General features: G+C 44.3%; 1 protein-coding gene across 1 annotated transcript; it reads left to right on the forward strand.

Annotated features, from left to right (window-relative positions):
- Positions 1-689: 689 nt before the first annotated feature.
- Positions 690-16845, forward strand: Glcat-p (Glucuronyltransferase P). The gene is made up of 5 exons (XM_076815326.1): positions 690-1463; positions 9862-10073; positions 10916-11306; positions 11388-11545; positions 12837-16845. The coding sequence occupies exons 2-5, from the start codon at positions 9873-9875 to the stop codon at positions 13233-13235; spliced, it is 1149 nt and encodes a 382-aa protein (XP_076671441.1). The 5' UTR covers positions 690-1463; positions 9862-9872; the 3' UTR covers positions 13236-16845.
- Positions 16846-17788: the final 943 nt, after the last annotated feature.

A 17788-nucleotide genomic window follows, 5' to 3' on the forward strand; every position in this document is an offset into this window, starting at 1 on the left:
GAGATTCGACGAGAGCCGTGCTCGTTTGCAACGCTATACCCAGCGTGTGTAGGTATCGCAAAGCTGGATCAATACCCGGGGGCGCGGATAGACGAGGCGAGAGTGTAACGGCGACCGCGCTGGAGCGAGAGAGACGGAGGAGTCGCGTGGCGTCTGGCCGAGAGAGCGTGCTTTTAATTCGCCGTGGTGTGTGCGTGGCTAATTTGCAATTCCGTGCGTGAGTACGCAGCCGGCAGCGGAATCGATAGCCTGTTAATCGAAGCCCCTATTACATGACTCGAATGGTAACTTATTCTTCGGGCTGCAAGCGGTTGAATGAGATCGCGGGACAAGGCCTGGTGGCGTATCATGAATCGCGCGACTCTACCAGTGACACTTCGCTGCGTATCAATTACAACATCCATTAACACTGTTGATTCAATCTAATCGAAGGACTGGAAGCGGTGCACCTGTTTTCAGAGATTGATCAGTAACGCCTACCTCTGCGTCAAGCACATTCTCCCACGTGATTCCGTGGAGCGCGCGTGCACAGCGAGGCGCACACACAAGCACGGGGCTTGCTTGCCACACGCACGGAAGCGGTGGTGACAGCGTCGGCTGCTGCGCCAGCTGAAACGAAATCCTGGTGGGGGGTCGCGCTATGCGAATGTACGTGCATGCATATAGCGCTACGGCAGGATATCGCGAGGGGCCTGCGACGGGAAGCTAGTTCAGTGTCGACCGGCGGCGGGTAACTGTCGCGTCGGATCGCGTCGTCGTTCTAGCGCGATCGTGTTTCCGTCGGTCCTCGGCGACAGAAGCGGCGGGACACGCGACCCAGCCTAACGATCCGGCCGACTCGATACCGGGAAGCTTCCCACGGCCCCGTCTAACCAGAAACAGAGAACGGAGTTTCGATAGGCGAAACCGCTCGCTAAAAATACGTTCCACGAACGATCGGTGGCGCTGCGGGGGTCGGCGATACCGACGATCAGTGATGCCGAGCCGCAGAGCAGAATCGTCCCAGCCGATGCCAGTGAGAACGTGCCTCCGTCGTCCGTCATTTAGGACGCGCTCGTGATACCATGGAACATCGTGAAGTCGAAACGGCGAATGCTCGGTCCTCGACTGATACCGCGTCGCGGGGTGCCCCCCTCTCGTCCCTCGAGACCGTCCACGGGGATTGTCGCGCGGACCCTGCGAGAGAAATCCGAGGGTGGTGAGATCGGCCGCTGAGGGGATCATGGAGAAACGGCAGGATTTGCGTTGCGCGTTTCGTCGGCCGCGATAACTCGCACGGAGGAGAACAGTCGCCAAGCGTCGAGCGGAGATTCAGCGCGGTCGTTAATCACGCGAAATGACCGTGATACCTTGACGGACGTAGATTCGTTTCCCGTGGCACGCGCGCGATCCTGCCGCGAGCTACGTAAACGAGGCAGAACACGATCGTGGCTGGAGAGTGGAGCATGAACGCCGATTATCAGGTGCGTACTAATTGTGTTGTGCTAACGGCGGGCAGGGGAGGGGGGGGCTTCTCGCTGCGCGACGTTATTTGTTGGTTCGATACGAGCACCGAAATCGCGGGATATATCGATCCCGCGAGGTTATACGGAATCGCTGACGAGAAGAGAATCGCCGGCGTTTTTTCCTTGCTAAATATACGCGTAGCTGAAAGACATCTCTGTTTATTTTCTTTTATCGACCATGCTTCTGTGTGGTTCGTTAACCGTCGACGGGGGATGTAGGCGAACCGTTAAGGAAACGTGCGCGAGCATCGGCTCTGAAAGAGATGGGGTTTAAAATTATTTCTCGAGTGTTTTAGAGACGGATACTGGGTCGTTAGATTTTCGCCTCGCCGAGAGCAAACCTGTGCCAAGATAATTGCGAATATTATCGTATCTATGACGCGAAGCGCCTCGCGGGAGGTGCTGGTTGAGAGCGACGGGACGGAAATAGTTGCGAAATAGGTTATGATCGTTGAAGTGGCCCGGTCACGGTGGATGGTGGCAATCTTTTGCTAGTGCAGCTGAAAGGGAGGGAAGAGTGTCTGAGGGACGCTTGAAGCGTTCTTTGGAGAGTTCTTTTAAGGGGACAATAGATAAAGGTTCGCTGAACCTAAATGGAAATTCGCCGGCACTCGGTGGCGCCACCGGATTCAAAGGGTTAACAAAGGGTCGGAGAATTGCAGGTTTTCGTGACCTACATTAACGATGGAACGAGCTGATACTGCGGCAATTGAGGCGAGTGGCTTATCACGTCTGATCGGTAATTGATCCTCGGCGATACTAATCAGTATGGGAACGTCTTATCGCTCTCCTGTAGTACATATGCTTACCCGTTTTTCAGCGGTTTTTCGCCGTTTCTTCTCGTTACCCCAACCCCTCGAGATTATCGCCTCCGTTCGAATAACCGATCAAGCACGAGCGGGTTTGCTCTCGCAGTGTCACGCGCGGAAGTAGTCGATACGCGGCTTAATTAAATAAGGTGAGGCACGATTCATTTCCCGAGCATTATTTCTCATTGATTAGCGCGTTCGTGACGACCACGTTGCTCAGGGAAGCCACTTCGCGATGTACGCGGTAACTTGTTTCCATAGTTCTCGCCTCTTTACACGGCAAGCGAGATATACTTAAAGACTTCAACGTTTCAATCGATGCTTAAAATTTAAACAGTGACGCGGTATAGTGCGAACCATCAATTCCTTCGACTCCAGCTGTAAATAAGATTGCAGAGAGTCTGATATTTGTAAAAAAAAAAAAGAAACACGTTTATTCTGAAAAAGTCTGCGACAGCCGTGCATCGTGGCTGAGCGAAGATTTCCCGCGGCAATCGCGCTGTAAAATTATACTTCTGTCGCCACCACAAATTCGCGGTTTTCTTTAGCCCGGCAGACACGCGTTTCCGTTAGAAGCTACGTTTCACCTTGCCTGGTTGAGCGATGCCTGCGCGTCTGAATTTATTCGAATTCGAGTGCCTTACAGTACGGCACTTGAATGGGGATTTGGGACGAAAATAATGGAATACGTACGATGTGGTAATAATTCACATTGCTGTATTAAAAGTTGTGCTAACAAGGGATCACCGCGAACCCGGACCGACCGATTGGAACGCAACTTTGTGGGTTCCTAGAGCGGCTCAAAATAAGAACAACGGCGTGTTCCACTTGTGCCCCATCGCCCCCCAAGGGGGCGAAAACCAACCCCAAAGTCAAATTGGCACCCCCCCCCCTCCGCGCACAACTCTCAAAGTACAACAGACAGAAAAAAATGTTTCGGAGCGGGCAAAGCCCCAAATGTTTCAATAAGCGCCACGGAACAACCCCCAACAAATTATTATTATTATTATTATTATTATTATTATTATTATTATTATTATTATTATTATTATTATTATTATATTTAACGGGAAATCCCTTAATATACAAGATATATACATAAAACAGAGCATATACCATCTAGAACATAAGTAAATATTAATTAATTAATTAATATTTAAATTGACTGTTCGAGTACTCGGAAAAAGTGAGCCGAGCCGAGCCAAGCACCCGTAAAAACCGAGTAGCTCGAAAGAATCGAGAAGCTTGAATTTTTTCGAGCGGCTCGAATATACTTGGAGCAGTTCGAAATTTTCGAGCAACCAACTCTGTCGAGTACCTTTTAAGTTACGTTCATCTACGGGAATGTAAATAATGGTTCTCAATAAGTAACGTGAATAATTAAAATGTAAGCTGTAAATGGAAATATTCTGTAACTTTTGAAAATAAATACTAAATTAAAATCTTTCTTTTTTTTCATTTTTTTTTCTGTATTTGTTAACGTATTCGTACACTTCTCTTTACGTTATCTTTCTTTTCTTCTCACTGTTTTCTTCGTGACCTAAAATATTCGAAACATTCGTATTGTCCGAAACCGTTCAAGCTACTCGACACAGTCTGCTCGAAGATTTCGATCTGCTCCAAGTATATTCGAGCCGCTTAAAAAAAATCGAGTTTCTCGGTTCTTTCGAGCGGCTCGAAAAAATTCGAGCTACTCGGGTTTTACGGGTACTCGGCTCGGCGCGGTCCGAACTTCAAGCTACTCGAATATTCGAGAACTCGAGGCAGCCTTACAACAAAATAAATGAAAAACTTGTTTTTAAAAAAAAAAATAATAATTTTACCTCACGTTATCTTTCATAATTTTTCCATTCACATAACAAAAAATATAGGGTGTTCTTTTTTTGTGAATTCAACCGTGCACATGAATCGCACAACGCACCGTCGGCCCATGGAGCCACACGGCGCGCACGGCCGCGCGCCCCAAACGCATAGCAAGCCGCATGACAAGACTCGCCTCCGTTTGCCGCCAGGCCCCAATACATGACGGTGACAAATATGATAATATTCGAAGATGCTAAAGTGTATTATGTATAATTTATTACTCGTAAAATAAAGGAGCTTATCCAGCTATTTTCAATGGTATTCATATTTGTTTGCAGAAGGTACATTTAATCGTTTGATAAAAGTGTTGATACAATTATCATATCTATTTTGCACGAGATACATTTAGCACGAGATGCTTTCAGGTGTATGGTTAATTATTGATAATTTCGCTTCACTGTTTGTAAAGTTCCCTTTGTTAATGCATTAGATAAGATTAACTAGTCATGCGGTTTTTTGATGAAACGAACTTATCGTGCACGAGACATCCTTGTATCCATATCTTTCTGTCTCATTATAAATACCAAGTTTTCGCAGCTCAACTTCATACTCGTTGCCACTGGCATTCTTTTAACTGAAAGCAGTAGGTACAAGTTATAAAATGGTGCGCGGAAATCCGGGTAATTAATTTACTGATAACTGATCTGAATACCGCCGTCTCCGAATTATCAGAGATTACACGTACCATAATAGTTGATAATAAGAATTAGTGTTTTCCTCTCGAGAAATTTTATAATTGCTTATTTCTTATTTCTCCAGAAATACTATAATTTCTCGAGAAACTTAAGCTTAGGGGAAATATTATAAGTCTCATTTATTTTCGTAAATGAATGTATTACTAGTTAATCGCGAACGTATAAACACATCTGCCATTTATAATACATCTTGTTAATAACATTAGAACCTATATGAATTCCAATAGAAAATCACAGTACAGAAGATTCGACATTATTAAGTGCCGAAGGTGCTCTTAAATTCTTATTTAAAAATTTAGAAAAATTGTATACCGAATTGAGTACCTAATGAGTTTCCTGTGGCTATTAAAGAAGAAATATAGAAAAGAGGAGATAAGACTATTGTATCCCGTATAAAATTTTTGCACGATCCAGAATTTCTTCCAAAAGGGTCAAAAGACGCATTTTTTCATTTAACAGCCAAGATAAGATATATATAACGTCAAAATATAAAAGTAACAGATTTTGCCACAAAAAAGAAACAGATTCGCTGAAGCTGCATTAGGCGCATTGTGCTATTTAAAAATAAATTTTAAAACCAAAAAGTAATGTTTCGGTTTGTACAAATTTTGTATTAAGTAAATAAATTTACCAATTATATTTAATATCTATTTTTTCATTTACACAAGTTTTGTATAAATTAGACAGGAATAATCATTTAGTTAAAGTTTTCTTGTGTGTTTTCATAAATATTATCAAAATTATTCCAAAAATATAATTTTTCCAATATTTTTTTCAATTTCTAGAGAATTCTCAAGAAATGTGATCTCATTTCTGATTACCAGCGGCCGTAGCCGTGATGAATACATCGGTTCTCGTTAGATCACCGAAGTTAAACGTCACGGGGCGGTGTGCTGGGGAAAGATGGGTGAACGCGGGGGGACCACTTTTTCTCCCGGTGCGCTGCTGCTGCTGGGATCCGAAGGAGAGAGGAGGGAAAAATGGAATGACTAATGGTTCGTTGGACAATATAAGCAAAATGCTTGAAACACGCCATCCTGTGTAAATAACACAGGAAATACAAATACAAATTCATTTCTGATTTCTCGAGAAACAAAAAGATATGGAGAAATCAGGAACACTAGTAAGAATGACGTTTCATTCACAACCGACTATGTTACGACCCTAGAATTTGAAGATCTAGCGCGACCCCAAGAATGTGAGTTTGTTCAAGACAATAATATCCAGGAAGACGAAGAATTTACTGTCAATGAATTTGTTGATGTGTGTCCCAGGTGAAAGTGGTAACGTAGATTTGAATGATAAAATTCGAGCTGCTGAGTTACGGAGAAGCGGCTCAAAAGATGGAAAACCTCGCGGCAGTGTGCAACACATCAACTCAGGAAAGTTAATAAATCAGCTCAGCAATAATTGTATCGCTGGGAATCAGTGTTGGCGAATGTTGGTACACGCAGAGAACAGCTGTTATCTACCGTGCAATATGTGTTTGGCAAATTTCAAGCTGCTATCGATCAGGGCTCGTTGATACATGGACATTGATATAAGAAGATGGGCGCTAGAAGCAAAAGAGAGGAGGTCAATCTTCCCACATTCAAAGCTGGCCATGCCTGGATCACGAGTTTCAAAAAAGTACACAACGTCGTTTCGAGAAAAGTTACGAAATCCGTCAGCCGTTCCGCGCAGCGAGACAAGCAACATTTACATTTAACTTTCTCCGAATTCGTAAATCAGGTAAAGCCATACGTCGCTACGCACAGTCCAAGTAATGTATACAACGCAGATAAGAGTGGATTTAATTTATATATCCATTCCAGTCGTACGTTGACACACCGTGCTGGAAAGACTGCAGAAGCATCCGTGCAATCCTCAAGTGTCCTCAGTCACTAGAGGTGTGCGGGTACCCGACTTTTCGGGCCCCGGTTGGATCGGGTACAGTCGGGCGGGCTCGAACGGGGGCCCGGGACCGACGGGCCCACGGGTACTCCGACTGTGTCGTGTAGCCCGATTACTTCGGGTAGCGCGGTCGTGTCAGGTAGCTCGATTATTTCAGGTATTGCGGTGCTTGATAAGTTCATATACGTATTCAGCTTTTTTAAACAACGGAGTAGTCGACAAGCGTGTACAAAATCTTTACCTATATGCAACATCAGAATAAGATAATTTTCACGTGAAAAAATAATGCTTCTAACGGGTTTATTCAAAACGAACCTCATTTGATACAGCCTGTATATTAATTTTGTATAAGGTGCATAAGTTAAATTCTTACTTAAGCAGGGTTTTCGCGTAACTGTCCCCAAAATTTTGAATAAATCCGATAGAAGCATTATTTTTTCACGTGAAAATTATCGTATTCTGAAGTTACATATAGGTAAAGATTTTGTATATGCTTGCCGAGTAGCAGTTTTTTTTTTTGTATTATATTTTAACATTCATATTCCTTATTTACGGGCTAATAATTACATAAGATAACTGGATTAGAATTGAATATTGATTATTTCGCTTTCGTCCATTTAATGCCGCACTATCCGCTCTAACAGTGGACGCAGGTTCTCGCGACGGAAAAACCTAGTCGCCTCTATCCTTAGAGCGTATAAACGCGGAGGAAGCATGCAATGGGCGAAAATGTAGACGGCGGTAGAAAGAGAAAGGTACACATTGGGGACAGCCTCTCTCTTTCTAACACCAAAAGAAAAACACTGCCGTCCCTGGCACTATATAGAAAGAGAGAGGCTGTCCCCAATGTGTATCTTTCTCTTTCTACCGCCGTCTACATTTTCGCCCATTGCATGGTTCCTGCATGCTTATATGCTCTAAGTCTCTATCACAAACAGTCTATTGGTTCTCTTATCGCCTCTGCATATCGCAGTTCCTTTTCGTTAATGTTAAACTCATCGTGGAAAACGTTTCGCTTTATTTGGCGAACGTTACCGCCACTGACGCCTCTCCCCCCTCCGCTCCCTTTCAAACGCCCCTGCAGCCGTGCCACAAATCTTTCGGTAGAAGTAATTCCCTAGGAATTCACGCAGCTCCATGAGCCGCTAGAATATTTCGCGTGCTCTTGTTTAATATATTTCGAAGGGATCGTCAAAATTTAATTCGCGGTGTCATCGCGACGCGAGACGTTACACAACTGTCGGTAAATTATTTTCACTGCTCGCGATATGTCCGTTCTTGATAGCGCATCGATCGGTAACACTAAAATTCTGTATAATCCACGGGGTATGGAAGAATCCTACTAATCCTACTAATATAATAAATGCGAAAGCGTGTTTGGATGTTTGTCATTCAATCACGTCGTAACTACGCAACGGATCTTACTGAAATTTGGTATACATGTAGTCTAGAACCGGGAATAACGCACAGGATAGTTTTTATCCCGATTCACTGCGCAGTTCCTGTAGGAGAAGAAGTATGCAGTATACATGTACTCGCCAAAACCCGGCCAGACCTACGCGGCCGCTATCCCCACTACATGTGTCTCACTCCCGTCCCGCGAAGACGGTGGCGAGGTGGGACGAAAGCGCGTCAGAGGGAGTGAGAAAGCGAGCGGCGAACTGTACGAGACAGACGACGCGTTGATACTTTGTCTCGCTCCGTCTCTCGGACGCCTGATATTCCGTCCCTCGTGTGCGCGACGTACGTGAGCGTTTCCACGAACTCCGACCCACTATCGCTCCATCTCACCGCACTCTCGGCAAGAAAGAAGCGAGAAATACTGTACACATTACTAAACGCCTGAACTACGTTAAAGGGTCATAACGTTTTGTATGAAAACAGTATATGACCACAAATACTGCTAATTCTACTAATATAATAAATGCGAAAGTGTGTGTTGGGATGTTTTGATGTATGTCACTCAATCACATCGTAACTACCCAACGGATCTTTCTGAATTTTTGTACACACGTAGTCTAGGATCGGGATTAGCATATAGGATACTTTTTATCCGGATTTTTTTAACCGATCTGAATCAAATATTGCGTAATTACTCTTTAAACACTGTGGAACATATAGGCTACCATGAAAATCTGGACATCCCTCCCCCTATTTCACCCCCTTGATACTATGTGGCAGGTAATGAAAGTTTTATCTGGGCAACGCCGGATACGTTTTAAGCTAGTATTCGATCAAGCCACTTCAGATTAATATTTGGATAGGTGTAAAAGTACAATTTACCGTTGTAGATTACGGAGAAAGTACTTGGGTTTCTATTTTATTCCGCTATTGAACGAGATTCCCACTATATGTTTTCTCGATTCTTATTACCGAGCAGGGAGGAAGACTTTTTTATTCGCGCTTCCTCAAACCACGTTGGCGGTCAACCGCTTGCGAAACGTGTGCCCGTGTTTTTGGATTCTCGGTGGTACAACAGCAACGTTTACGTTTCAGCAGCCTTCGAAGGAAGAGAAAATATCACGTACTCTTTTTGTTTAAGAGTTAACAACGTCAACACCCCCCACTATCGTCACAAAGGAGTATCGCCGGAAGCGCGTATCTCTTATCGTTTCCCTTTACAACTTTGGTCCAAACGCTTCCCAATTTCAGCCGTTCGCGTTCATTAAGCTCCGTCCAGCGAGCGTAATTAACGCGTTATCTTTCGGGGTCGGCTGTTATTTTTATAGCAAGGTATCCCCCTGAAGAATTTAATTTCTTTTCTTGTTAGCGGTGGAATATAATTAATCACTTTAAACGTGCACACAGCAGCCCCGCGTGCAGCGATTCTACCCCGGTTTGGCGGGGGTTGAGAGTGAGTGAAAGGTAAGGGAACGAGAAAGAAGTTAGTTGCGTTTCATCATGGGCCTGCTAGTGGGACTCATCGGTAAAGACTGCTTTAGACGCTGGGATGTTAGGCGATTTGACGAAACCTGTATATATACGAAAGTGTAGACGAGGGAGCACTAGCGAGAGAGCGCGACAGTCGAGAGGCCATCTGGCGGCGGACTCTGAGGTATCGCTACACCCGGGACTGACTATCCGTTTGATTCACAGGTGCTGGTAGTATGATGAAGCCATCCATGAAGATGGGGGTGATAGCGTTGATAGGTGTGCTCGTGGTGTTCTACCAATATCATCTGTCCACCGGGGTCCGTTTCGATCAGCTGACCGACTTCAACACCGGCGGGTCCGCGGAAGAGGCCCGCGCGCTGTCGCAGGACGAAGTGGAGAGCTACGCGAGGACGTCCACGTTCACGGAGGAGATGGTAAGCAGAGTTGGGTTTTATTTGAATAACTTCATTTTTAACCGACTTCAAAAAGGAGGAGGTTATAGATTCGACCAGTAATGTACTTTTTTTTTAATGTTTCTTCGTGCATAACTCCTCAGCATATGGACCGATTTTGATGATTTTTTTTTTATTCAAAAGACGGCTATGCCCCGGTGGTCCCATCCTACACTGCATCAATATTGGCTCAATACTTTGCCAGTACTGGTTAATTCAAACTTCACCTAATTACATAATTTGTATTTCATGTATTCTCGCATTTTAGAGTATTCCCACGCGTTCAGTTGTAGACCCCATATAACGAACTTAAGACATCCTTATTCTCACTTTTTCAAGTCGCTTATTTCTGGACTCTTCCGAATTCTTCCATTTCTATTAAATGGTTCTTTTTATACCAGCAGCTCTTTTTGTAGGCCTACTCGTATTTTTTTTAAATAAATGTAATTATGTAACTTAAATAATTAAAAAGTAAAAAATCAAACAAAATTAAAACAGACTTCTAAAATATAAAAATGGTCTAAAAAGTAAAAAATAATTTTTTCCTGTAATTAATCTACGACCATGAATTTTTTTAAGTCGACGCCAAATTTACACTGCAAATAATGAGGCGCCGACATAAAAAATTCATAATCGTAGATTAAATAAAGGACAAAATTATTTTTTATTCTTTAGTTATTTAGAAATCGGTTTTAATTTTTTAGTCGCAATTCTTATTCGAAATTATTCTAATAAAAGTTCATTCGGATAATGCCCAATTCTGGCGGCAAGCCTCCGGAGGCCCGCGTGTAACCGGGTTCTCAGAACGCCTTCTCTATTTGTAGATCAAGAGCGCGGTGCGCAGGGTTCAAGAAACAAACGGGCTGAGTCCAGACGTGGCGGCGTTGCTGGTCCAGGAGCTGCTGAATCACTTGAACAAGAATACCTTCTACGTCTCCGAGAACGGCTCCAAGATCCAGCGACCACCACCCACGGTCCAGAGCGTGGCGGCGGCGCAGCAGCCTTCGAATAAGTCCGCGGGCACCGCGGAGCCGCTGTACATAATCACGCCCACTTATCGCAGGCCGGAGCAGATCCCGGAGCTGACCAGGATGTCGCACACCCTCATGCTGGTGAGGAACGTCCACTGGCTGGTGATCGAGGACGCGACTGTGGCCACCAAACAGGTCACCGCGTTGTTGGCGCGGACGGGGTTGAAGTTCGAGCACCTCACTGGTAATTCTTTTAGTCCGATAAGCGAGATGCTGCAGATTAGTCTCCCGCGTGGTTGACCCTTTCTCCTTGCATCACTCGCAGCTCCCATGCCCGAGAAGTACAAGCAGAAGAAAGGCGCCAAGCCGAGGGGCGTGTCGAACAGGAACCGAGGATTGCAGTGGATCAGGGCGAACGCGACCACCGGTGTCTTCTACTTCGCCGACGACGATAATACGTACGACATAGCCCTCTTCGACGAGGTAGGCCGAATGCCTGCTCCATGCGCGCGCTAAGCTGCTTGCGTCGATACATATGCACGTACATGTGCATTAGAATGGCCCTTCTTCAGGGGTAGTTTTTAAATTACATAAGCAGGGACGAGTATTCTGTTTTAAAGGGTCTTCCAATACTTCTGTCCGGCACCATAGGTCTTCCCAACGCGTAGGGAATCGCCTGGCAACTCTGCTAAGCACCCGAAGACTCGTAGTCCAGTGAAATTAGGATCTGTCTTTGGAATAATTCCCACGAAGCTAAGTTTTGGTGTAGGCATTTACTTGGTCGTTTTAAATAACATGCCAAAAGTCCCCATCGATCTGACCGCCGCTAAAAATTGTATAGAGGGTTGAAGAAACAACTGTTTTTCGCGGATATCTCGTTATCTAGCAGTTTTGCGGCAAAAATAGTTATTATACAATTTATAGCTTAGGAAATTCTCTACAAGAAAGGTCGTATGAGTTTTTTTCGTAGGAGTAACCATTTTTACGTATGTCCAGTTACCAAGTTTCAACCCCCATACTTTTCACAAGGGAAGATCTCTCGAACCCGGAAGTTCAAAAAATTATGAATCTTTGTAAATATGTGGGGGATGTCTTCCTGAGTACAACGCAATTTCGTTTGCACCCAAAATTCACCCCAAGAGGGTGCAATTGACCCCTGAATTTTTTTTTATTTTGTATTATTACTCGCGAACTGTAGGAGATAGAAAAAAAGTGTTCAGGAAAAAGTTACTTCTTTTAATTAGGACTATCATTTGGCAAATTATCGAGAAACGAAAAGAAAGGATTTTCAGGGATCAATTGCACCCTCTTGGGGTGAATTTTGGGAGCAAACGAAATTGCGTTGTACTCAGGAGGACTTCCTCTACATATTTACAGAGTTTCATAATTTTTTGAATTTCCGGGTTCGGAATCTTCCCTTGTCAAAAGTATGGGGGTTGAAACTTGGTAACTCGACATACGTAAAAATGGTTACTCCTACGAAAAAAACTCATACGACCTTTTTTATAGACAATTTCCTAAGCTATAAATTGTATAATAACTATTTTAGTCGCAAAGTTGCTAGATAACGAGATATTCGCGAAAAACAGTTGTTGTCTTTTCAACCCTCTGTACAAATTTTAGCGGCGGTTGGATCGACGGGGACTTTGGACATATTGTTTAAAACGACCAAGTAAATTATTCCGTAGATTGGGCAGACTTCCGTCTAATTTCACTGGACAAACCGGGCGTCTTCGTTCGAATCTTAGATTCAAGAAGTTTGTAAACATTTCAGATCCGCAAGACGAGGAGCGTGTCGATGTTCCCCGTGGGCCTGTGCACGAAGTTCGGCCTGAGCTCGCCCATCATCAAGGACGGGAAGTTCGTCGGGTTCTACGACGGCTGGATCGCCGGGCGGAAGTTCCCGGTCGACATGGCCGGGTTCGCCGTCAGCGTCAAGTTCCTGCTGCAGAGGCCGAACGCGACGATGCCGTTCAAGGCCGGCTACGAGGAGGACGGCTTCCTGAAGAGCCTCGCGCCGCTCGAGCCGAAGGACATCGAATTCCTCGCCGAGAACTGCACCAGGGTGCTGGCCTGGCACACGCAGACGAAGAAGAACGAGCCCAGCGTGGGGCTGGATTTGAAGCTCTACGGCGAGACGAACCTCGTTAAATTGAAACAGCAAATAGTATGATGTTCGCGGGACTGCACCAAGGAGGGAACCCCCGGCTCGATCTGGCCGCCCGAGCGGCATCGAGGCGGGATGCATTAAGGAGTAATGTGACAAAGTGATTCAGTGCCTGAAGTATTGTAAAGTACGGTCAGCGTAGCGATGACTTTTCTTTTCTATCGGTTAAGGAGAAGGTAAAAACGCTGGTCTTCTCTAGTAGCGGTCGGAGGGAGGAGTGCGCACGGCCAGCTTTGTTGCAAAGGTATGGCTCTGTGTGGCAGGACATTAATAGTTATTTTATATTGTATATATTGATATTTAGGTTTTAGTTGTTACGACAATTAGTACGTACCCTGGAGGCCAATGACCAATTAGCCGAATTAGCGCGACAAAGATAGTTCAGTTGGAAGTCAGTTGAGAGACGTTATGGCAAGAGGTAAGAGGATCGTGATGGGAAGAGTACAATGTCCCGCGTATTCTTCCGTTTCGCTCTACTGAACGTTTGCTTTCCGTGCGTGCCTGAGGGTAAGTCTGATACATGAGCGATGGATATGCATTTTTAAACGATGTAACGTGACTCAGGCTCGCCACAAATCATCAACGGAGTTTGCTTTTATATCCGCCGTTGCGTAAATGCCACGTTTAAATACCGTGCTATGCGAGATCGAGACATTTGAGGATCTTGCAGCGAGAGGGGTGCAACTCCATTTTTGTGTGCAAAAAAATCTACATCGTTGGGTGCAAAATTAGAAATATTAATACTCTATTATATATTATTAATATTAGTATTTTTATTATTTTCAATTATTTTTTATTTAATATTCTTTTTATAGAATATATTCACGCCAGAAGTAGAAATAAAAACTTATCAACTGGCTAAGTAGATACTCAATAATACTTATTACGTGAAAATAGATATTTTTCAATTAGTATTCCTTTTTTTTAACATTAAGTCGAAGCAATAATTTTATAAGCAGTTTTTTCTTATTCACTCGAAGTCGGTGAAGATGGCCCCTCTTACTGCAAGGTCCTCACTTTTACGGTAGAATGCTTCCACCATGTATCAGGCGATCAATCTCTCTGTAAGCTTCTCGACAGAACAGCGTTTATGCGAATGTACAGCAACTTAATATTTATATCGCGGAGAGCTCTTAATTCTGATCCATTGGATTTCTGTCTCGAACCGTTTCCGTTCAATCGTTCGTTCATTTCGAGTTACTTGCTCGTGATACGAATCGCCTATATATGTATATCGTGGTAATAATAAGGATTATTGTACAGCACGCGGCGGAAGGTGTTTTCAGTCGTGGAATGCGAATATTCATATCGAATGCATGCGTAGGTAGGGAAAGGAAAAGAGACGCGGTGTAAATGTTTCGAGGGATTCGCGACAACGCTGCGTCGAGTAATCTTTAATTTTACTTTTACTCGAGAGCGGAGCAGCTCGTCGCACGGTTGTTGCGGATCCCTCGAGCCAGCATCTTAACGCGTAACATCGGTTACCAAAGTAATACGAGTGATATAGGATATCTCTGAGCCGTAGAGGCTTACCGTCAGTTTTTAATGATTGAAAGTCAATCAAAGATTTAATCTCCGCCCCAGTTGCTCGAGAGAAAGTAGTTTAGATGCCGCGAGCATCGCGCCTGTTATCTAGTCCAGCAACAACCAAACCAGAACGTCAGAAATGTGTCGCGGTGTCGGCTGTGTCTTCTTTAAATCCGTAGAACTGATAATCCCCCAGATGCTAATTAACATCGACGATCGTCGAGCAGCTGGACACCGCTCGGCGACACATTTGTGGCCGCGATATATAAATTGTTAAGTAGACTGCGCGCGACAGGTCTGCTGTCCGCCCAGAATCTACTCGAGCGGAGATGTCGTGAAAGCAATAACTCGTTGTTAGGTGAGATTGGCTTCGCGCGTGAATGCTAATGCCTCCGGCGCGACGATACAGGCGGCCGGCGCTACGTTTAATCCTTATCGTATAAAATGAGAATGCCGTCTTGAGGATTGTCACGTTTAGGGGTGCTCGAACGGCGTGTAGTGTTGCCGCTCTCGAACGGAACGCGTGCACTTCTGGTAGCATGTCTCGCACAGAGCGTCGCACGTGCGTGTCCCAAGCGCGAGGTTTACTCCTGGCTCCATCAGTTTCGTCGTCTTTGCAGGGCACTAATAGTCAACATTGACAATAAATGCGATACCTTTACTTATCTCGATCCTTCTTCAATCCTCCGCTACTTGCCGTTTATTATTTGTAAACTCGAGCAGAGGCGTTGGACAATGTAGCGTGGAAATAGTCGTACGGTAGATATCACTTCTTACTCGTTTAATCGCACGCTGGACCACGCTCGTGTGCAGTCGTAGCCTTAGACGCTTAGGCATGCACGCCTGAAGGAACCATGTAATGGGCGACAATGCAGATGACGGTAGAAAGGTGAAGATATAGTTTGGGTACTCTCTGTCTCTCTCTCGGGATTGGTTGACGGAATGCTCGCGTAGATTGTCAAACTATATCTTTATCTTTCTACCGCACCAGCGGCGGTGGCCGCGATGGAAAACACCGGTTTCGTTAGATCACCGAAGTTAAGCATCGCGGGCGGTGTACTGGGGAAAGATGGGTGACCACTTTTCTCGCGGTGCGCTGCTGCTGCTGGGACCCGGAGGAGAGAGAGAGGAGGGCAAAAAAGGTGGGGCTATGTTCCCTTGGGCAATATAAGCGATAAGCTTTGAAACGCCATCCTGTTTAAACACACAGGAAAAACAATAATGAACGAGAATGAATCTTTCTATCGCCATCAACATATTTTCGCCCATTGCGTGCTTCCTTCAGGTGTACATGCTCCAGTCGTAGCATAGAAATGATGATATTTCTTTGTACGATTTCTCGATTTCCTTTATCGTTTCTTCCAAAATTTCGGAAACAACTAGGGGAATAAGGGATCCCCGAACGGGCTCGAATCTGTTACGTGGATGGCACTTACCGTTTGAAATTAACTTCCGCGAGTTTTCGTGCGACAATGATTGCGTCTGACAATGGAGCACGGCGACGATACTCGTGACAGAGCGGAAGGCGAAAGAGAGAGAGAGTAGGGTGTAACTGTGTGAACGTGCGCGGCCGCACACTTATAAGACTGAGATTACCGAGCAAGGTTTTTTAACGAAATTTTTAAAAGCGCGAAACACGACGGTCGAGTGTTAATTATTAATCGCAGAGCCGTAGGAACTTAGTAATTGTCCAAACAGTTGAAGTCCATCCGTTTCTCCACGCGCTTTACGAGTATCGTTGCTCCGACCGAAACATATCCTAACTATGGCATTAACGACGTCTCGATTATGTAACCGAGTGACGCGGATAAGAGAACGCTGCGACGTGCGCGGAATTTTTCTGTTGCTGCTTGCTCCCCCGAGCGGACTTTTTACCAATTCACGCGGCTCAGTACAAAACTGTCGATGGATTTCAGTCGAGCCAGTTACTACGTAGTTGCGTTACGTTGTTAAAGTTACGTAGAAGTGGAATAGATGAAATAGAAACGGAGATTACCGCGTGTCACCGACAATTCACGCTTAGTTAGTTACTTACTGTTCCTTATAGACGAATGTAACAAGAGTAATAAACAATGATGTGATATTCTAAGCTACGTGTTTGAGTATGTAGATTGTAGAGTATAGATCCAGAGCGTTGGAGCGGAGCTCGGAACTGAAACGCAGAGCAGTGGAGTTTTTAGTTTTAGAATTTGTACTGCTCCACTGCTCCAAAATTTTTTTTTTTCATTATTTGAATTTTCTTTCATTTTATAAGAGCAGCTGAATGAAATGTTTTTAATAAATAACAATGCTCAATCTTTCATCATTGAAAAAATATTATATCGTAGGGCCTCGCAGCCCCGTAGTACTTTCTTTGCCCGAAAATTAATCATTCTTTATGATTTTTTTTCTATATGAAAATGAAAAGCTAGAAAGATGGGGTTTGTTGCAAATGCAAGATCACTGTTTGAAAGTATTAAAAGAATTTTTGTTTTAAATAAAAAAGAAGCTGGAGCGGAGCAGGAGCGGAGCAAATAAAAGATTGATCTGCTCCAATCCCCTGTATAGATCAGTGATTCCCAACCCGTGGGCCGCGAAGTATTTCCTGCAGCGGCGCACTCAGAATTTAATCTTGGGGGAGTCTAGTTGAAGGGGTAAAAATATTTCTAATGCAAATTCAATAAGATTCATTAGGTGATTAGAAAAAATTATTTAAGAATATAAATTATTTAAAGAATAAAATCCAGCTTTCTTTTCTTTTTACAAAACTCTTGAATTACTTTCAGTCGCGGTTACATTAATCTCCTTTTTCCTTTTTCTTTCGGGGGTGCCAGGGCCCCTTGGGCGTCCAGGGGGTGCACCACTGGTTTTCTTAGGGGTCGCCACAGTTATTTTTAGTTGGCGATTTTTAGCACTTATTTATTTTAATTAACTTAGAATTATATTCTGAGTTTATGTGTTTTCTTTACCTTATTAAATTTACCTTGCCCTATACGAGAGGTGGGGGGGGAGGGGCGGATTATTTGAGTATTATAAAAGGGGATCACGACTAA

Source organism: Andrena cerasifolii, chromosome 6 (assembly GCF_050908995.1).
Source record: "Andrena cerasifolii isolate SP2316 chromosome 6, iyAndCera1_principal, whole genome shotgun sequence".
Taxonomy (NCBI): Eukaryota; Metazoa; Arthropoda; class Insecta; order Hymenoptera; family Andrenidae; genus Andrena; species Andrena cerasifolii.